This window comes from Rana temporaria, chromosome 3 (assembly GCF_905171775.1).
Source record: "Rana temporaria chromosome 3, aRanTem1.1, whole genome shotgun sequence".
NCBI classification, from domain to species: Eukaryota; Metazoa; Chordata; class Amphibia; order Anura; family Ranidae; genus Rana; species Rana temporaria.
In genome coordinates this window covers 421,060,971-421,084,188 of record NC_053491.1, presented here as the reverse complement: position 1 = coordinate 421,084,188, position 23,218 = coordinate 421,060,971, and the positions used below count along the sequence as shown (strand labels likewise).

The following is a 23,218-nucleotide window of genomic DNA, read 5'->3' as shown; positions in this document are numbered from 1 at the left end:
TACAGGGGAAGAAGTACCTGTCCAGGCCTCCCAATACCCCCCCCCCTCCCGCTGTGTCACCTAACAGCAAAGCAGAGTCACCCACGGTCACCTCCCAGCCTTACAGAGTATGGGGGCCCCTAGGGAAACTTACCACCTCACCCAGTTGCCGTGCGGTCTGAGAGAAGCCTAAGTGTGCAGAGAAGTTGGCTGTGCTGCGTCTGTCCTTCTAGGCAAATTTGTGTCATTTCTGCAATGCTAAAGCGGCCACACGAGGCCAAACGATTTTCAAGATGGCCGCCGAATGTGTAAAAACAGTCCTGGACCACAAGAAAATGGCCGCCGAGCTATGTAAAGTGGGACTCCGGCAAAATGGCGGCCGTTGCGCATTTAAAAAAAGACAGTGACACAGCAAAAACACAGTACAGCACAAAGTCACCATAGCACACAAAAAGGCCCTGTAGTGAACACCACAGGCCCCTGCAGTGAACACACTCAGCCCCCGCTATGCACACAAGCCCAGGTTTATCAGAGACCCCAGAAAAACCCCCCCTCACAGCCGCTACCCAAATGGGAAAGGAGGGAGAGGAAAATAAGGGAGAGAGGAAAGCAGGGCAAGCCCTCAGTCGACCTCCCAGGGGAAAATTCCAGCCAGATCACTTACCTGAGCAAGGGGCCACTACCCGTCCTGCGACCACTGGCTGGAGGTATCCCAGACAGAACCAACGTCCGCTAAACGGCATGGCTGTCGGCCAGACACACTGTGACAAAGCCATAAAAGACCGGTCATATGTGTGCCCTAGAACCGAAGTTCCCCGGCCGCCCCTGGAGCAACGGGGCCTGTCGTGGACAACCCAAAGCTGAGCTAAGGGCTGGCACACGCTCGATGGCCGAACATGGGGGGACAACAAGAGTCAAGACCCAGCCTGTCACCCAGTCGGCTGTTGATAGAAGAAACACAGGATTCAAAAATGCAGGAACAAAAATAATAGTACAGGACTCCAGAAGTGCCTGACCTCTCCTGTCGTTAGGCAGGAAAAAACTGAGGCTGCTAGAGCTGGGTTATACCCGGGGGGCCACGCCCCCTGGGAGGAGCTGCACTGAGGAATGTGTTGGTAACACTTAAAGTGCTTTTTTTCTGCCTAAACTCTCCTAAAGGGAAGCGGGAACCCTACTGTCAAAGGATGCCGTGTCAGTCTATGAACGGAAGAGAAATTCTAGATAAACAGGATGAGTGTTGAGCGGAGCTCAGACTCAACCTGGTGGCACTCCAGCAGGCCAGCAATAATGGCAAGTTGTTAGCCTTGTTGACTGCGGACCCCACTACTCCCACAGTCATCTCGTCATCCCCAACTCTTGATGCTACGCATACCTCTACCGGAAAAGTTCTCCTGGTGTTTGTCGCATTCTTAAAGGAAATATATTCCCCTTTACTAATCACTGACCATAACAATCTTCATGCAATTCTAAATAATCCTCTCTTACCCATGCTCTCTATAGATGCAAGAAAGCTGCTGGATGCCACGTTTACTGAGGAGGTGGTCTTGTCTACGATTGGCTCCTTTCCCAATTGAAAATTATTAGCCCCACATCTGGTGCATTTATACTCTGTGTTTACGTACTTGGAACTTCCCTCAATCATTCTACGAAGCCCAAGTGGTTTTACTGGCTAAGCCTCATACAGACCCACTACGATGGCCCTAGGGAAAAATGCACAATAGTATATTTTGAGAGTGTGTGCCAGGTGGTGGCTTTATTTTTTGTATTCTTCTTCTATTGATTCAAGAATACCTCACAGGTGGGCAGTATGCCTCCAATCCCTGTTTTCTACATCTTTCTACTGCAGTTTAATAGGAAGATTTAATATTTCAATCTAGGATTTTCTCCTTCTACTGGACACATGCAGCCAGCTTATGAAATTTTGTTTCTAACTGATGCTTGTGGGAAGCCATGGATGCAAGTTAATCCCCTACCTCTCTTGCAAGTTTGCTATCCTCTGCATTGTCCGACCTTCTGATGTTATGGAGTACATCCAGACTCTCAAAACAAAGGCCATGAGGGGAGGTGGTGGCAATCAGCGGTAAAGGTAGGTTTTGAAAATAAGTTTATCAGAGCCCAGGAATCAAGCGGTTTCCATTTTAGCCAACATGCATGCACTCCTGTCTCTTCATATAGCTTCAAATTGTATAACACTATGAGGCCACTTCACCATACAGACTTCACTTCCTGCTTATTGGTACTATAGAAATCTACCTGCCCACACGTCTACAACCTTTGACATCACTGACACGATTATACGTTTACAAGTGGCCATTCTTCAGAAAGGTAAACTCACCTGTATTGTTGCAACACTGTGGCACTTGAAGGGTCAAAGAAATTTCTCCCAACTAGTTTCATGTCCAAAATTTTCATTACTCTACAAATGAACACAAAAAGCAGAAACCTTCCTCAGTGTTGAAAAACTTTGGGTTAGGCTGGATAGACAGAAAAACAATGTTATAACAAATCATTTAATGTTAAGAAACTTAAATTAACCCAGGGGTGCACAACCTTTTGAATAGCGAGGGCCACATAAGCAACTTGGTAACCAGTTGCAGGTCACAATGGGCCCACTATACTTTTTAGCTGATCGGATTAGAGATAGGACACAAGTCTGTTTATGTCTCCCACTACTTAAGAGGTGAATGAAGGGTGCAATTGGTTGGACTGACCATGTGAAAGGGGCCCCAAGGCTGCTTTCACACTGATGCGCTGCATCGGACACCGCGGATGCAACACAGTGTACCTTTTGGCTTTCCTGCACTTTGCAATAGACTTCTATTATATTCTGCAGGTTTGGTGCACTTTCAGAAAGCTCACCAAACTCGCAGGTAATAACAGAAGTCTATGGCTCAGTGCAGGTAACTCGCAAGAAAACTTCTCTGCACCTGCGGATCAGTCTGAAAGCAGCCCAGTAACCACTGCAGAACAGATAAGCCCATATATACATTGTGATTTTAGTAATAAACTGACCTTTAGTAATAGTTCTATTCCATCCCAGAACAGGAGGAGGTCACAGACTACATCAGAAGGCTCCGCGGGCCACATGTGGCCCCCCGGGCCACTGATTGGGCACCCCTGAATTAACCCCTTCATGGCCAGGGTAAAAAAAAAAAAAACTTAACGCCCAAGCTTGCAACATGTGTGTGTAACTGTACATTGCATCAGAACTACTTAGTGTATCCAGGTGGACACTACCAAAAAAAAAAAAATGCAAAATATATTCTCCTACTCCAGGCTATTGCGGCGATACCACATACGGTACTTAGCATAAGTTTTAGGGCAGGTGCAAAGAAATGCTGAAAAGTAAGATGGTTTCAAAAATATATAAAAAAATATATATTTTTATCACTTTGCAAAATGCAAAGTAAACGAGCAGAACAAAAATCAAAATCAAATCAAAATTTGGTGTGACTACCCTTTACCTTCAAACCAGCATGAATTCTTACACTTGCACGCTTTGTAGAATTATACAAAGTCAGTGATTTTTTAGAATTACAGTCAAGTTTATTAATTACCAATTATACCAAGCAGGCAATGATCATCAATTTCATAGGTTGAAATAGTCATTAACTGAAAGCAGAAATGGGAGGCTTAAAACTAGGTAAGGAATAGCAAAACGCTGCTACTACTAAGGAGAGGTTGGGCAAGACGGTTTCAGGCCACAGATCCTACACCATGGCAAGACTGAGCACAGCAACAAAATACATAATAGTTACCGTATTTATCGGCGTATAACACGCACCCTAACTTTAAGAGGAAAAATTAATTCCACAGCCCCCTGCGTAGGCAAAGTTTACACTCTATTTTCAGGGTAAAAAAGTGAGTGTTATATGCCAATAAGAAATAAGCCGTGGCTTCTTGCCTCTATCGGCAGCGGTGGAGGATCCAGACGCTCTCAAAGAGTTGAGGAGGACGGAGTTCCCGAGCGCACGGCCGTAGATGACGTCACTTCCAGGTTAGAAGTCAGCAGGGAGGTGCACGCATTCGAAGCATGCGTGCTTCTCTTCATCAGCCTCTATGGGGGCCATCTTACACCAGGGAAGATTTAACTAACAGAACGCTAACCTATTGGTTCACCTGGTACTATGGAAACTAATGCGATCCTCAAACTGGTCATATATTTAAAATACAAGTATACGATATACAACTAATTAAAAATCAGAAATAGTGGAAGTAAAAAATTATAACTAATAAAAATAATTAGAGGAATGATTTAAATGAAAATAAAAAAATGAGTAAATTATATATTATTATATATATATATATATATATATATATAAAAAATGGTAGATAAGTGAAGATTCAATAGCCGCTAATTATTTTACTTCTCTTATCTGCAAGAGTTTGTGACATTTCCATATTCAAAGTGTGCCCACACAATAAGATACGTGTGCACACACTATGCTATCGTGTACACTAATTGAATATACTCGCAGAATACGGTATGCTAACACACATATGTAGGGAATAATCAGAGGGAATGTAATAAATATAGATATGATGGATACTCATACCCAAAGAGAGGGGTAGGTAGTATAGTGGTACAAAATATAGCTGACTACCAGATGGAAAGTTCTCGGCTTCTTTCTGATAGTGCCACCTATCAAAAACGAATTAGTGACCCTACATTCTCTAAGGAAGCTCATGACCTTATAAATAAAGCAAAAGCCGAGGGATTAGTTAGTTATCAAAACAGAGGTCGCGTTCTTACTACATTTTTATAAGAGACCGTACTTTTACCACCCGAAAAAAGAGAATATGGGATCCCACCTAATGTAAAAGCTGCAGTACTCACTGATATTACGGGGGGTGCAATCTGATATATAGTATGACCAAAAATAAGAAAGAAAAGAACCGCTGCACACCCTAAAGAGTTAACTACTAATTTTATTAAAGCAGCAAGCTATGGCAAAAACATATATAGGACATAATATTTCCTATATATGTTTTTGATATAGCTTACAGCTTTAATAAAATTTGTAGTCAACTCTTTAGGGTGTGCAGCAGTCGGTTTCTTATTTTTTTTATTTTTGGTCGTACTTTTAACCACCTCCCTAAAATTTCACAAGAATTCACTTAATCCACCAGGAAGGCCCATAGTGGCGGCCATGGAGAGTGTTACAAGCTATTTTTCCATCTATATTGATCACTTTCTCCAGCCTTTAGTTACCAGCCTCCCCTCACATATAAAAGATAGTATCCAATTACTAGATATGTTACAACAATACCGATGGAAAAGCTTATCGGTGGCTTTCGCTAGACGTAGTGTCATCTTTACACATCAATACCTCATAATGTAGGCCTACAGCCACACAGGATATTATCTCAATGAAGACCCAATGCTTAATCCTCGGCAAATACGATAGAGGCAAGGAGACACAGCGACCCTGTCTGTCATACATCAAGCACGAGCAACACCAGCAGTATCTGGGACCAGAGCGGATGAATCTCCATACAGATAAGGCCCCTGTTAAGTAGCCCCTTTGTAAGTGCATTTCCTATAGGTTTTTAATATTTTTTTAATAAATACCTAATTACAACGCTCAGAAGGCGCCGCTCTTCCTTTCTTTCAAGATTTCAAGCAGACTGGGGTTTCAAGGTGTACTGTTCAAGCAATTTTGAAGAAACACAAAGAAATGGGCAACATTGAGTACCGCAGCTTGCCAGTTGACAACAAAAGAAACGTAACCACTTCAATACCGCACACCGTCTAATGACATCCACAAAGGGGATCTCCTATCCTGGGTGGACGTCATATGACGTCCTGGACTTTGTGGCAGTGATATCTGAATGATGCCTGAGCTAGAGGCATCATCAGATATAATTTTGTTCTGGCGGCGATCCTGCGCACCATAGAATGATCATAGCGGCGCCGCTTGATCGTTACTATAGGCGGCGGGAGGTGACATCCTCCTGCCGCCATCCGGTGCTCTCTCGGCTCCCCCATGCCATCGGGGGGCCTGAGAAAGGATCGCCCCTGCGCCGGATAGGAAGCATAGAGATGACTGGTGACCAGATGGTCACCAGTCATCTCTATGACCGTCGGAGGCCCAGGAGCGATGTGATGACGTCACGCCCGGGTACTTGTAAGAAAACAAATGCCGCAATTGCAGCTAGTAAGCATTAGATCTGTGAATTTTTTTTTCACGATTTAATGATTTCCAGCCTGGAGGTGAGATGTGGGTCTTATCTCTCCTTAACCACTTCCCGCCCGGCCTATGGCCGATTTACGTCCGGGAAGTGGTTATGAAATCCTGACAGGACGTTCCAGAACGTCCTGCAGGATTTCATGCCGCGCGCGCCCGTGGGGGGCGCGCATCGCGGCGATCGGTGATGCGGGGTGGTCAGTCTGACACCCTGCATCTCCGATCTCGGTAAAGAGCCTCCGGCGGAGGACTCTTTACCACGTGATCAGCCGTGTCCAATCACGGCTGATCACGATGTAAACAGGAAGAGCCGCCGATGGCTCTTCCTCACTCGCGTCTGACAGACGCGAGTAGAGGATAGCCGATCGGCGGCTCTCCTGACAGGGGGGGTTAGCGCTGATTGTTTATCAGCGCAGCCCCCCTCGGATCGCCACACTGGACACCAGGGATGCCCACCCAGGAGCACCAGGGTGGGCAAAAAAAAAAAAATGACAAAAAAAAAAAAAAAAAAAAATGACAGAAAAAAAAAAAAAAAAAAAAGCATAAAGAAAAAAAAAAGATGCCAGTCAGTGCCCACAAATGGGCACTGACTGGCAACCTGGCAAAAATCAGTGCTGCCACCCCAGTGTCCATCAGCGCCACCCCAGTGTCCATCAGCGCCACCCCAGTGTCCATCAGTGCCACCCCAGTGCCACCCCACAGTGCCCATCCATGCCCAGTGCCCACCTATCAGTGCCCATCTGTGCCACCCATAAGTATCCATCTGTGCCGCCTATGAGTGCCCAGTGCCGCCATGAGTGACCATCAGTGCCGCCTATGTGTGCCCATCAGTGCCGCCTATGTGTGCCCATCAGTGCCGCCTATGTGTGCCCATCAGTGCCGCCTATGTGTGCCCATCAGTGCCGCCTATGTGTGCCCATCAGTGCCGCCTATGTGTGCCCATCAGTGCCGCCTATGTGTGCCCATCAGTGTCGCATACCAGCGCCGCCAATCAGTGCCACCTCATCTGTGCCCGTCAGTACTACCTCATCGATGTCCATCAGTGCCATCTCATCGGTGCCCATTAGTGCCCGCCATATCAGTGCCCGTAATTGAAGAGAAAACTTATTTACAAAAAAATTAACAGAAAAAAAATAAAAACGTAATTTTTTTTTCCAAATTTTCAGCCTTTTTTAGTTGTTGCGCAAAAAAAAAATCGCAGAGGTGATCGAATACCACCAAAAGAAAGCTCTATTTGTGGGGAAAAAAGGACGCCAATTTTGTTTGGGTACAGTGTAGCATGACCGTGCAATTGCCATTCAAAGTGCGACAGTGCTGAAAGCTGAAAATTGGCTTGGGCGGGAAGCTGCGTAAGTACCTGGTATGGAAGTGGTTAAAGAGGACCTGTCACACACTATTCCTATTACAAGGGATGTTTACGTTCCTTGTAATAGGGATAAAAGCGATCAAAAAAATTTAAATGTAAAAAAAAAGTGTAAAAAATAAGTGAAATAAAAAAAATTATAAATGAAAACGCCCCTGTCCCCGGTAGCTCACGTGCAGAAGCGAACGCACACGCAAGTCCCGCCCACGTATGTAAACGTCGTTCAAACCACACATGTGAGGTATCGCCGCGTGCGTTAGAGCGAGAGCAACAATTCTAGCACTACTGTTACTCTAAACTGGTAACCTGTAAAAATTTTCAAAGCGTCTCCTATGGAGATTTTTATGTAACGAAGTTTGGCGCCATTCCATGAGTGTGCGCAATTTTAAAGCATGACATGTTGGGTATCTATTGACTCGGCGTAACATCATCTATCAAATTTTACAAAGAAATTGGGCTAACTTTACTGTTTTGTTATTTTTTGATTCATGAAACAATTTTTTTCCCCAAAAAAGAGGATTGAAAAAATGATTGCGCAAATACCCGCGCAAGATAAAAAGTTTGTAATGGCCGCCATTTTATTCCCATGGCGTGTCTGCTAAAAAAAACATATCATGTTTGGGGGTTCTGACTATTTTTCTAGCAAAAGAATGACGATTTGTACATGTAGGAGAGAAGTGCCAGGATAGGCCCGGTATACAGGTGGGCAAAAAAGCCTGTAATGAAGTGGTTAAAGTGGTTGTAAACCCGTTACAACCACTTACCTACAGGTAAGCCTAGATTAAGGTATACCTGTATGGTGCTCGAATCTCTCACAAACCTCCACGGCTTAGGAGATATTTACAAATGAGAACAGGCGCCAATCTCTATGGCGCATGTGCCGTAGACAACCAGCGCAGGCGCACTTTAGAAACGGTGAGCGCACGTGCCATTTCTCAAGGAAATCGTGCCATGACTGGCGGGAGTGACGTCATCGCTGCTCTGGCAAATCAAGCGCCGGAGCCACGATACCTAAAAGGAAGATGGGCGCTTTGTGGAAGAGGGGACACGGTGACATCGCAGGCTTTTGTTTTCAAGCAAGTGACACATAATGGGCTACTATGCGATTATATCTTGCAGGGAAACAAAGAGGAAGTAAAACCCATCCTCTTTATGCAAGCAGATGAAAGACACACTTATAAGGACCTTAACTGGAGGGATATAGACATACGAGTGCTGCCAGAATTGCTGCAGACGGGGGTGGGGTCAGCCTGTCAGTCCTCAGACCATACACCACACACTGCATCAAATTAGTCTGCATGGCTGTCATCCCAGAAAGAAGCCTCTTCTAAAGATGATGCACAAGAACGCCCGCAAACAGTTTGCTGAAGACAAGCAGACTAACGTTTTGGATTACTGGAACCATGTCCTGTGGTCTGATGAGACCAAGATAAACTTGGTTCAGATGGTGTCAAGCTTGTGTGGCGGCAACCAGGAGAGGAGTACAAGGGCAAGTGTGTCTTGCCTACAGTCAAGCATGGTGGTGGGGGTGTCATGGTCTGGGGCTGCATGAGTGCTGCCGGCACTGGGGAGCTACAGATAACTGAGGGAACCATGAATGCCAACATGTACTGTGACATACTAAAGCAGAGCATGATCCCCTCCCTTCAGAGACTGGGCCGCAGGGCAGTATACCAACATAACTCCAAACACACCTCCAAGACGACCACTGCCTTGCTAAAAAAAAAATGAGGGTAAAGGTGATTATTAGTAATTGCTGTTCAGCTGATTTTTTAGATTGATTAAATTAGCAGCTCAACAACAACTAAAAGGAACTTGCATGGCAAGCTGAAATGCTGCCCTTAAAAAGAGAAGTTTCTATACTCCCCTTCTTGGTCACAGGAGTGCACTTATTTCTGCACTCCTGCGACCCAGATTCAGCTGAAAGTGAGCAAAAGCCTGTTGGCTGACATAACATAGCCTCTGAAAGGATCCCAAACTGATCATCTGTTAATTTATGTCTAAATACGAGCCTCGTTTATTGCCGCTCGTATCTGTTGCCTGTTGGCATGACAACAGAGTTCTTTAAATATACAAATATATAAAGAAGGAGAGGGGTTCATGTATTCCTGAAATTGGGGAGTGGCCACATCCCTGGTAGTTGAGACAAAAAGAAAACGATTACCCCCAAACGGGACTTTTAAGGCCAGACTCCAATAAGTATGTAAAATTTAATTTATTAGGTGTTATCACCAAAAATGGGTAAACATTAGTTTACAGAATGATTCTGGATGTTAGATTACAGAAAATCTTCTGGAACAGTCAACAAATATATAATAAGAATAAAAAACACATATAAGGAATGGTGATAAAGTGACACCTGGGGCACACGTCCCATGTGTGGACCCAGGAGAAGCAAGAAACAGAAAAATAATAGTAAAATAAAACCTCGTGACAACACAATACAAATAGATTAAAAAACACTCTGTAGAGAGCAGTGGAGAAATGCCCGACGCGTTTCTGGTCTATTGATAGAGCAACAGACCTTCATCAGGGGCCACAGAGTGTATGGTTACAAACTTTTTTTCTCTCTAAAAACAAAACACATATCATTATATTATGTCATACCATCAGGTGTATATAGATCCATTATTTTACAATTCTTTTTAGAGATGCCTCTAATGTGATGTATATGATCAACATTACCGTTTGTGGTAAACAAAGGTTTGAAAATTGACCCTCAAGTTTTCGGTTTAGGATGTCCCCAGAGCCGACTTATGGGGTCCCATGAGTAAAGAAAGAGGGATGGCTCCGACTGATCCCAAACACACGGTGTCCTATTAGAATTTAAGGATACAAGAAACAGAGAAAGGAAAGAAAAGAAAAAATAATAAAAGAAAAAGAAAAAAGGGAAAAAAAAAAAAAGAAAAAAGAAAAAAGAAAAAGGAAAAAAAAAAAAAAAAAGAAGAGAAAGAAGAAGGAGGAAAGAAAAGAGAAAGAAAGCAAGAGGAGAAAAGAAAGAGAGAAAAGAGGAAAAAGAGAAAAAGAAAAGGAAAAGGCATGATAACTGATCTAGTGCATAAATGCCTGGTCATACTGCTCGTATTCATGATAGAAAATGGAGAAATAATAATTACCCAAGTATGGGGCTTATTAGGGCAAGAGTGCAGCAGGTCAGGGGGTCACTGAGTCCAATGCGGACGATCCTCTTATCGTTGCTCGGGGGGATCCGAGCTGGATGTGTGAAGAGGAACCTGGTGCCAAATGCCTGGAGAGCAGACATATATAAATTAAAGATGAAGGATGCATAGTAGAGGAGAATACATGCTGGAGTGAAGTCAGGCTAGTTGCAAAAAAGAATGTATGGGTGTGAGGTGAAAATGACACTCACCGTGCTAGGGTATTGTAATACCAGCGTTACTCCCTTCAGCTCACAGGGTGCTGAGGGAACTGGTTATAGAGTAGCTCTATTTATAGGGTGGACAGAACCAGGGAGGGCCGTGTAACTCGGCACCTCCCAGGGGCATTGTTCAAATGGAATGGCCATCAGCTGTGTGCACTCGTTATGCTGGGGGGGCGGACAAAGGTAGTGGGCGAGGTAATACGCCCCTAGATGGGGAGCAGTGCCTTCTTCTCGGCATTCTCGTATTGTTATGGTGATGACGCTGGCGTCACGGGCCATATGACCCTGCGCCTCGCGTCACACCATGAACAGCGGGGAAACCCTCTGGCGAGCCCCGGCCGCGTCAACATGGTGATGACGCTGAGGCCAAGCCACGTGACCCGGCAGAGCCGCGTCACATCGCTTGAAGCAGGGAAGCCCTCTGACGAGCGTGGCCACATCCCCCTGTTGGAGACGTCACGCCCGGCGTGTCGCAACGAATTAGGCACAGCGGGGAGATACAGTGCTAGTGACATTGCACCGGTCCTCGCATGGACAAAGTGTCCACCATTATCAAGGTGAAACCACATGCCAAGTGGCAAAGAGAACTCATGGCACCCCACATCAAGAATAAAGATTTAGATGTGGGCAGCCGGGGGTAAGATGAGACTTTGAAATGTAATAGGTTGAAAAATAAAATTGAAAAAGAGGACAAAGAAAAAGAAAAAAAGGGAGAAGAAATACATAGAGGTAATAATAGAGATAAAGATAGATGGAGAAATGTATGGAAAAGGAAAAAAATAAGAAAGAGGAATAATGAATGACAGAAAGGAAGCAAAGGGGTATCGAGATGCAGGTAAGCAGGAGGAGCCATAACACTCAAATCTTGGCCACAATTAGAAGTTAGCAAATAAAGGTCTGTTGATCATAGAATTTTTTTTAAAAAGAAGAATTATAAATAATATACAAGTAAGTATAGAAAGGTTGCATTTTTCGGGTCTATCAAATCAGCCGAGTAGTAGGCATAATAATGGATCAATGCAGGAAGTATCCTGATGGACCAGTATATATAAGATATCCTTATCCACATTTATATCGATATAGTCAGAGAGCACAGCATTGATTAGATTAGGCAATAGTCAGACATTTAGTACATCATGATAAATGGTTCATGTTAGAGTAAAATAAGATAGGATAGTGGGAGCAAGGGAGGGAAACGGGGCAATTGGCGTTTTTCACCCCGTAGGTTCGGGTATAGGTAGAAAGGTTAGTATGTTGGTTAGCCCTCCCCCTCCCATACACCCGTTTGTATCCCTCAAGGAAAGGTCTGTAGCTGATGTTGTTGTTCAAAAACCCGGGGGAGAGGTGGCATTCAAGGCCACTATCCAGCGGGTTTCTCGCTGCAGTAGTAATTTGTCCCAATCCCCCCTCTTGGTTCGGGTGAATTCTATCAAGTGCCAAAAAGGTGATTTTAGGGAAGACCCCCTGGTGCACATCTCTTATATGTCTTCCGAGAGGGAGGTCAGGATTGGCAATTTTCATACTATGCACATGCCTGCTTATTCTTTTTTTCCATTCCAGTTTCGTTTTTCCCACATAGAAACACCCGCATGAGCAGGTCATAAGGTATACAATTCCAGCGGTACTGCAATTTGCAAAATGTTTTTGGTTTGTATGATTGACCGTTTTGGAGGGTGTACAGTCTTGCTGATATTTAAGTATTGGCATTGCGGGCATCCGCCGCAGGTGAAAGTACCCCCAACGCTTGCAAGGACCCCCCCTAAAAGCCCCTGTATATTCACTCGTGACTAGTATGTCTTTACAGACCTAGTTCTCCTATACGTAATGAGTGGATGATCAGAGACGAATTGACCCATAATAGGGTCAATTTGAAGGACATGCCAGTTTTTTTCAATTATTTTCTTAATTGATTTGTGCTGTTTATTATATGTTGTAATTATCCTTATTGGCGTCCTTAAGTTCTTTTGGTTATGTGATACCTCTTTTTTGCGAAAGAGAATGTTCGCTCTGGATTGGTTTTTGGCTCTTTTAAATGCCTTCTTGAGGCATGTTAGAGAATAACCTCGTTGCAGAAGCCTCTCTTTAGTTTTCTGCCTCCCCTAGGAAAGCTGTTTCTTCCGAGCAATTTCTCCTTAAGCGGAGGTATTGCGAATATGGTATCGACCGAATTAATGGTATTGGGTGGAAACTATCTGCTTGTAGTATGGTGTTTCCAGCAGTTTCTTTACGGAAAAGATTGCTCGATAGGCGTCCATCCTCTGTTTTTGAAATGGTGACATCTAAAAAGGTGATTGTGGTTTCACTACACACTTTTGTGAATTTTAGATTGAAATCATTCGCGCCCATGTCTTTCATACAGACTTCGAGGTCATCCTGTGTTCCATCCCAGACCATAAAAATATCGTCGATAAACCTATGCCAAATTAAAATATTTGCTACATGCGGTCTAGCTCCGTCAGGGGTTAAGAAGAGGTTCTCCCACTCCCCCAGATACAGGTTGGCGTACGATGGGGCACAACAAGTCCCCATCGCTACCCCCTGTATCTGGAGGAAGTGGGAGCCATCGAAGGTGAAGGCATTGTGATGAAGGATAAAGTCCAGAGCTTGAACAATGAACTTATGTAATGGTTTATCGTCACGATGGGATTGACTGATAAAATGTTCTATCACCTGTAGCCCCTTCTGGTGAGGTATAGAGCTATAAAGAGCTTCTACGTCCACGGTTACCAGGAGCGCTTTATCAGGGACCACCAGATTCTCAAGATTCTGTAACAGATGTGTGGTATCCCTGATGTAGGAGGGTAGATTCATCACCAAAGGCCGGAGCTGTTCGTCCAGGAATTGGCTTAAGCGTTCTGTAATGCATCCACGTCCCGATATGATGGGTCTTCCAGGGGGATTTGACTGGTCTTTATGTACTTTTGGCAGGCTATAAAAAGTTGGAATTTTGGCATGATCCGTTCTTATGAACTCCCACGTCTGTTGTGTGATCACATTTTCCACATATGCTTCGTCCACTAGTTTGAAGAATTCCGAGTCATATCTTTCAATAATGGATCTGGGTATAAGTCTATACCACTCAGCATTGGATAGTATATTTCGACACATTGTCTGGTAAAACTCATTGCTCATTATCACGATATTCCCCCCTTTGTCCGAGGGTTTTATCGTCAATTGTTTTTGATTGGCTAAGAGTTTTAGAGCCTTTTGTTCCTGATATGATACATTATTGGGGCTGTGGCCTTTCTTCAGGTTCATTAGATCCCTTGTTGTCATTGCTATGAAAGCATTGAGATTCGAATTTAAAGTTAAAGGTGGAAATTTGTTGGATTTCTTCTTCAACAAGGATTTCTTAGAGAGGCCTCCTTCGGTTGGTGTCACCTGTTCTTCCAGAAATGTTTTTAGATCTATTCTATCTATAAGGTCTCTATTTGTCTGTTCGTCCAACAGGGCGATCAAATCGCTCATGGCCTGTTCCTCTCTGGCAGTTGGTCCATTGGTCGGAACTGGTTTTTCATAGAGGCTTTTAAGGATAAGTTTTCTCGCAAATAAATGCAGATCCTTTATTAGATCAAAAGTGTCCACATCTTTTGAAGGGCAAAAACTTAGGCCCTTCTGTAGAATATTAGTTTCATCTTGGGATAGCGGGTATTGGGACAAGTTTATGATGCTGAAGGAGTCATTATTCCTTCCGCCTATTTCCTTAAGTCATTTTGTATCATTAGTATTGCCCCCTTGGTGGATGTCTTCAGTAGTTGTGGGATGTTTTCCTCTCCCCAAAGGAGGTCCTTTAGTTTCCGTTGGTGTGGGTTGTGCTGTTGGGCCATTGTCACTGATGTATCTCTTATTGTCATTTCCCCTCTCAGGGGATGTCCATTTTTGTTTCCTACTACCCTGAGTTGTCGGTTGTGAACGGGCAGATAAGGAATTTAGTGAGGAATTTGACCCTAGATCGTTTTTTCCAACCCTTTGTTTTCTTCAGGTTGGTTCTCCTTTGAGGGCGATTTTGATTTTTTCCGTATTAGCCAACGATAGGCCTTGCCCTCTTTGAACGCCATTTTATCTCTCCAGAAGTTTTGTTCTTTTTTGGTAATGAGGTCCTTGACAGTGGTGTCTGTGTCCCTTTATCTTTTGTTCTGATCTTGTAGGTATCCATTTCCTTAAACGGTTCTAATTGACTGTATAGCTCGTCAATCTCTTTTTCCGAGGATAGTATTCTTTTTTGATATTCCTCAATGAGGAGCTTCATCATTATTTTTGTGCACTGTTGTAAATTATTCTCCCACCGTTTTTTAAACATATTGTCCATATCCTCAAAAGTGGGGAATATTTGCACCCTCAATCCTAATGGGTTGATTTCTTCTCTGATGTAATGCTCGAAGTTTTCAACCTGCCAGAACATGGCTACCTTCTTCTCCACTAATATTTTTAGTTGGGAGAAGAGTGCGGTCATTTCTGATCCTTTTGCCTCTTTGGCACCATGATCTCTGTATTGGCTCATCAGGGTATCAAATTCTTTTCCTCTGAACATGGTTGCCCTCCTAGTTTCGTTTATTAAATAATATTAATCAAATGTTGTGCTTAATGGTGTGTGCAGTGTTATAGACAGAAAAAAAGTAAGAAGAAAACGTTCTAAACACAAGGTTATTTGAGTGTATCAGAATCGTGCTTATTCCAAATGTATTATATAGATTCCTCATCAAATGTTTAATCCCATATTAGGTTGCCCAATAGTCAAACAGAAAGAAGTTTCTGTGCAGTCATCTGGGGAGTATTTTCAGTTTATCTGCACAGATAAGTCTCCTTAAGGGGCGAAAAAACAGGTACTATGAACCCTAAAAGTAAGGCGGGGGGTTGGGTATTTACTACCCGATATATATACAAATATATAAAGAAGGAGAGGGGTTCATGTATTCCTGAAATTGGGGAGTGGCCACATCCCTGGTAGTTGAGACAAAAAGAAAACGATTACCCCCAAACGGGACTTTTAAGGCCAGACTCCAATAAGTATGTAAAATTTAATTTATTAGGTGTTATCACCAAAAATGGGTAAACATTAGTTTACAGAATGATTCTGGATGTTAGATTACAGAAATCTTCTGGAACAGTCAACAAATATATAATAAGAATAAAAACACATATAAGGAATGGTGATAAAGTGACACCTGGGGCACACGTCCCATGTGTGGACCCAGGAGAAGCAAGAAACAGAAAAATAATAGTAAAATAAAACCTCGTGACAACACAATACAAATAGATTAAAAAACACTCTGTAGAGAGCAGTGGAGAAATGCCCGACGCGTTTCTGGTCTATTGATAGAGCAACAGACCTTCATCAGGGGCCACAGGAGTGTATGGTTACAAACTTTTTTTCTCTCTAAAAACAAAACACATATCATTATATTATGTCATACCATCAGGTGTATATAGATCCATTATTTTACAATTCTTTTTAGAGATGCCTCTAATGTGATGTATATGATCAACATACCGTTTGTGGTAAACAAAGGTTTGAAAATTGACCCTCAAGTTTTCGGTTTAGGATGTCCCCAGAGCAGACTTATGGGGTCCCATGAGTAAAGAAAGAGGGATGGCTCCGACTGATCCCAAACACACGGTGTCCTATTAGAATTTAAGGATACAAGAAACAGAGAAAGGAAAGAAAAAAAAAAAAAAAAAAAAGAAAAAGAAAAAAGGGAAAAAAAAAAAAAAGAAAAAAGAAAAAAGAAAAAGGAAAAAAAAAAAAAAAGAAGAGAAAGAAGAAGGAGGAAAGAAAAGAGAAAGAAAGCAAGAGGAGAAAAGAAAGAGAGAAAAGAGGAAAAAGAGAAAAAGAAAAGGAAAAGGCATGATAACTGATCTAGTGCATAAATGCCTGGTCATACTGCTCGTATTCATGATAGAAAATGGAGAAATAATAATTACCCAAGTATGGGGCTTATTAGGGCAAGAGTGCAGCAGGTCAGGGGGTTCACTGAGTCCAATGCGGACGATCCTCTTATCGTTGCTCGGGGGGATCCCGAGCTGGATGTGTGAAGAGGAACCTGGTGCCAAATGCCTGGAGAGCAGACATATATAAATTAAAGATGAGGGATGCATAGTAGAGGAGAAGTACATGCTGGAGTGAAGTCAGGCTAGTTGCAAAAAAGAATGTATGGGTGTGAGGTGAAAATGACACTCACCGTGCTTGGGGTATTGTAATACCAGCGTTACTCCCTTCAGCTCACAGGGTGCTGAGGGAACTGGTTATAGAGTAGCTCTATTTATAGGGTGGACAGAACCAGGGAGGGCCGTGTAACTCGGCACCTCCCAGGGGCATTGTTCAAATGGAATGGCCATCAGCTGTGTGCACTCGTTATGCTGGGGGGGCGGGACAAATTTTTTTTAAAAAAATTCTATGATCAACAGACCTTTATTTGCTAACTTCTAATTGTGGCCAAGATTTGAGTGTTATGGCTCCTCCTGCTTACCCTGCATCTCGATACCCTTTGCTTCCTTTCTGTCCATTCATTATTCCTCTTTCTTATTTTTTCCTTTTCCATACATTTCTCCATCTATCTTTATCTCTATTATTACCTCTATGTATTTCTTCTCCCTTTTTTCTTTTTCTTTGTCCTCTTTTTCAATTTTATTTTTCAACCTATTACATTTCAAATTCTCATCTTACCCCCGGCTGCCCACATCTAAATCTTTATTCTTGATGTGGGGTGCCATGAGTTCTCTTTGCCACTTGGCATGTGGTTCACCTTGATAATGGTGGACACTTTGTCCATGCGAGGACCGGTGCAATGTCACTAGCACTGTATTCCCCGCTGTGCCTAATTCGTTGCGACACGCCGGGCGTGACGTCTCCAACAGGGGGATGTGGCCACGCTCGTCAGAGGGCTTCCCTGCTTCAAGCGATGTGACGCGGCTCTGCCGGGTCACGTGGCCTTGGCCTCAGCGTCATCACCATGATGACGCGGCCGGGCTCGCCAGAGGGTTTCCCCGCTGTTCATGGTGTGACGCGAGGCGCAGGGTCATATGGCCCGTGACGCCAGCGTCATCACCATAACAATACGAGAATGCCGAGAAGAAGGCACTGCTCCCCATCTAGGGGCGTATTACCTCGCCCACTACCTTTGTCCCGCCCCCCCAGCATAACGAGTGCACACAGCTGATGGCCATTCCATTTGAACAATGCCCCTGGGAGGTGCCGAGTTACACGGCCCTCCCTGGTTCTGTCCACCCTATAAATAGAGCTACTCTATAACCAGTTCCCTCAGCACCCTGTGAGCTGAAGGGAGTAACGCTGGTATTACAATACCCCAAGCACGGTGAGTGTCATTTTCACCTCACACCCATACATTCTTTTTTGCAACTAGCCTGACTTCACTCCAGCATGTACTTCTCCTCTACTATGCATCCCTCATCTTTAATTTATATATGTCTGCTCTCCAGGCATTTGGCACCAGGTTCCTCTTCACACATCCAGCTCGGGATCCCCCCGAGCAACGATAAGAGGATCGTCCGCATTGGACTCAGTGAACCCCCTGACCTGCTGCACTCTTGCCCCAATAAGCCCCATACTTGGGTAATTATTATTTCTCCATTTTCTATCATGAATACGAGCAGTATGACCAGGCATTTATGCACTAGATCAGTTATCATGCCTTTTCCTTTTCTTTTTCTCTTTTTCCTCTTTTCTCTCTTTCTTTTCTCCTCTTGCTTTCTTTCTCTTTTCTTTCCTCCTTCTTCTTTCTCTTTTTTTTTTTTTTTTTTTTTTTTCCTTTTCTTTTTTTTTTTTTTTTTCCCCCTTTTTTCTTTTTCTTTTATTATTTTTTCTTTTCTTTCCTTTCTCTGTTTCTTGTATCCTTAAATTCTAATAGGACACCGTGTGTTTGGGATCAGTCGGAGCCATCCCTCTTTCTTTACTCATGGGACCCCATAAGTCGGCTCTGGGGACATCCTAAACCGAAAACTTGAGGGTCAATTTTCAAACCTTTGTTTACCACAAACGGTATGTTGATCATATACATCACATTAGAGGCATCTCTAAAAAGAATTGTAAAATAATGGATCTATATACACCTGATGGTATGACATAATATAATGATATGTGTTTTGTTTTTAGAGAGAAAAAAAGTTTGTAACCATACACTCCTGTGGCCCCTGATGAAGGTCTGTTGCTCTATCAATAGACCAGAAACGCGTCGGGCATTTCTCCACTGCTCTCTACAGAGTGTTTTTTAATCTATTTGTATTGTGTTGTCACGAGGTTTTATTTTACTATTATTTTTCTGTTTCTTGCTTCTCCTGGGTCCACACATGGGACGTGTGCCCCAGGTGTCACTTTATCACCATTCCTTATATGTTTTATTCTTATTATATTTGTTGACTGTTCCAGAAGATTTCTGTAATCTAACATCCAGAATCATTCTGTAAACTAATGTTTACCCATTTTTGGTGATAACACCTAATAAATTAAATTTTACATACTTATTGGAGTCTGGCCTTAAAAGTCCCGTTTGGGGGTAATCGTTTTCTTTTTGAGTTCTTTAAATAGGGAAGAGGAAGTTTAGACAAACGTAGCACGTACGGGGAGGAGCCACGCATGGATGACATCACCCGCTGCATTTATTTGATATTGTTGATCTTCATCTGAGTCATCTTTCTGGGACTTATAGTTCACCAGTATATTGGACTGTGTTTTATTGCTCTGCAGTATTTATTTTTATAATTTGTTACGGATTTCTGTGAAAGTCTTAGTTTTCAGCTTGTATTTTGGGGGGTATATTTTTGCGTTGATTGCACATTCTGTTTACACTGTCTGAAAGTATCCCAACTTTATGCTGCATTCACACTACAGCATTTTGAACCGTAGGCAGATTTTCGGCGAATCTGCCCGCAATTTCTCAGCGCAGATTTGTGATTGACAAATTGCAGAACTTCTATTTGAGTTCCCATTCTCTTGAAGGACACCTTAAATCATAGTGCGGGTCTGCCGCTATTATTATTCACGCATTATATCCACACTGCAACTGGCATATCGGGAAGCATGTCGCCCAAAAAAAAAGTTCAGGCGCTACTTGGGGGCGACATGCTTCCCGCAATGCTGATTGCCACACAATTTATTGCACGGCAATCACGGAAGTGCCACACCGCGATTGGAGGTGTCATTAAAATGAGCGGTATCTTCAATGCGAGTCCCGTGATTTCTCATACACGCATCGGCGCTGTCAAATCGCGGGAAGATTCACGGCAAATCTGTCCGCAATTCAAAACGCTGTAGTGTGAATGCAGCCTTAACCACTTAATCACCGCCTGCAGTCGAAAAACGTCTGCAAAGCTGTTGCTTAACTCTGGGAGGACGTCCATGGACGTCCTCCCAGAATCGTGCACACGGGAATGTCCGTGACCGCATCACGGTAAATCGCCGCTGATAGCGGCGGTTTACCACATGATCGCTCCGTCCAATGACGGAGCGATCACTTGTGAACAAAACGGCGTCATGTGATGACGCCGGTTCCTCCCTCCCCTCTCTGTACCGAACAGTACAGTGTGAGAGGAGAGGTGGGGGGGGAGAGAGCAGATGCAGCACGAGTGCTGTGGGCTGGATCTGTGACACATGCAGTCGCAGATCCAGCCAGCCATCCATCCCTGCTCAGCCATCCCTGCCCCATACTGTGCAATACCCCACACTACTCTGCAATACCCCACACTACTCTGCAATACCCCACACTACTCTGCAATACCCCACACTACTCTGCAATACCCCACACTACCCTGCAACGTTGCCTGTGGGGATTTTTAAGTAGCGAAGTTTGGCGCCATTCCACGAGCGTGTGCAATTTTGAAGGGTGACATGTTGGGTATCTATTTACTCGGCGTAACTTCATCTTTCACATTTATGCAAAAGAATGAAGAAAAAATACTAAATTTGCTAAATTTTATAACAGAAACAACGAAAAATTCATTTTTTTTTTACAGAATTTTCAGTCTTTTTTTCTCTTATAGCGCAAAAAAATAAAAAACCCAACAGTGATTAAATACCACCAAAAGAAAGGTCTATTTGTGTGAAAAAAAGGACGAAAATTTCATTTGGGTACAGTGTTGTATGACTGAGTAATTGTCATTCAAATTGTGAGAGCACCGAAACCTGAAAACTGGTCTGGTTATTAAGGGGGTTTACGTGCCCAGTGATCAAGTGGTTAAAGTGGTTGTAAACCCTTTATGCTACAGGTAAGCCTATAATAACTCTTACCAGTAGCTACCCTGGATATCAGGTTTAAGACATATCCCCTGTATTTGCATGTGCCGATGTAATCGGCACATGCGCACTGAAGCAATGGCACGCACGTGCCGTTGCCGGTGGGTCCCGCGCGCTTGCGTGGGAGTGACTTCTTTGCGGATCCAGCCAATCACAGCGCCGGAGCTGACATACCCGGAAGTAACTTCGGGATGACATCTCGCCGGCCGGTGCTGTGTCGGCACCGCAGCGGGGGCTTCAATACCAGGTGAGTATTACATACTTACATACTAGCTCATTACGCCTTTGTCTTGCAGGTGTTCGATTTTTTTATTTATTTTTTTGAAAAGTGGGTTTACAACAGTGACAGCCACCATTCTCTGCTCAGTGAACAAGAACTGAGTGATCAGTGGTCATGTGGTTACTCATATTTCAGTCTTAAAGCCAACAGGTGATAGCTGCAGCATCAAGCCCACACTGTAACCACAGATAAGTGTGTGTGTTTTTTTCCCCCATTTCTCACACTTCTCCTTTAACCCTTTTGTTGCCAGGTCCATACAATGTACAGCTCCCTTTCCCTGCTGATTCAGTGTTTACTATGCTTAAATTTGTGAATTTATAGGAGCCTCTATTCGCGTACAGTGCAGCTGAGGCAACAGAGAAAGGTCTTCAGTCCCTTTCTCTGTCTCAAAAAAATCAAGTCTGTTTGGACCTCTGATATCTCACTAATTGCACAGCAATGACAGCCTGACAAACAGCAAAAAAAGAAACAAAAAATATTAAAAATTAAATACTGTCAGGGCTGGGCCCTCAGCCCTCTATTCTAAGTGCTCAGCTGTCAGTTAATTGCCAGAACTCATCGTTCCACACTGGCTCACCTTGTGATCTATTCCTGCTTGTCAGTCCAGCCTACAGCCAATCCCATCTCGCCATTTAAACTGCCTGGTTCATTCATTCTGTGCCTTCTGCTTTGTCAAACATATCTAGAGACTCTCTGCTTTGTTCCTGTTGAAGACTTGCCTGGCTGACGTCCCTTCTGGTTCCTGACCCTGTCTGCTGCATCTGACTACACTGTTCTCAGGCTTCCCGATTTACTGGCTTGTTCTGACTACCCACTTTGGCTACCGAACCCCAGCTATGTTTTGACTATGTTTACTATTTTTACCATTGTAATAAAATGTGCGATTTTTACTGCATTTTCTGTCTCAGTCTGATTTATGGTTCCTGACAAACACAAAATCAGAACAGATAACACGGGAGTGGTAAATGTCACACTGAAAGCACAATCAGAAGAGTGGATCACAGAATCCTAGTATCATAATAAACAGATTCATATGACAAAAATATTGGCCATCTAGCAGATAACACATGAATACTGCCTCCCGCAAACACCAAGACACTCCACAGGTGGCTGGAGGTAGAAAACTTATGTCATGTCTCTTGACAAATGCATTGCCTCTCAGAGAAAAAAAACAAAAAAGGGAGAGAGAAACACTGAGGTAGACGAGGGGAAAGAGAGTGGGGGGTGTAATGAAGAAACAATGAGAATCCAGGCCACACCTGTTTTCTGAATGGTCCAGCCTCGTAAAGATAGGGAAAAGTAATTCAATTTTTAATCCTGACAAGGTAGAGCACTGTCATAATCCAGGATCAGACAACAAACAGGCAGGATTTTAATGGAGATATACTTTGTCTCTCCTGCATTTTTCTTGCACAATGACAAGAAAAACAGACATGGAAGGAACCTAGTGCATTACCAGAGATAATTTAAGAATAAGAAATCTTTGTGTAAAAGTGGGTACTCAAGGGGGCGTGGTCTGGAGCTACATGGAGTAGCGAGTGCAGTGCGAGAGCTCCGCTCGAGATCCATCCTTTTTACAGATCCTGGGGGATAAATTCCCCGCAACTGCTCACCTGACAGCTCCAGATATCCTATTCGACCATGTGCCATTATGTCTCCTGAAAAAGATCCGGCGCCATCGCCATACTGGCTCAATATCGCCATTACGAGCCGACCCAGAGGAAGAAGATGGCACCAGCCTGCCTCCTGCGGACGGGGCCCAGGCCTCTGGAGACACCAC

General features: G+C 43.6%; 1 protein-coding gene across 1 annotated transcript in view; it reads right to left on the bottom strand.

The window, feature by feature from the left end:
• PIWIL2 (piwi like RNA-mediated gene silencing 2) overlaps window positions 1-23,218 on the bottom strand; it is a 426,915-nt gene that overhangs the window by 254,881 nt on the left and 148,816 nt on the right. Inside the window, 1 exon segment of the mRNA XM_040346159.1 lies at window positions 2,315-2,395. Within this exon segment, the coding sequence (XP_040202093.1) occupies window positions 2,315-2,395 (81 nt within the window).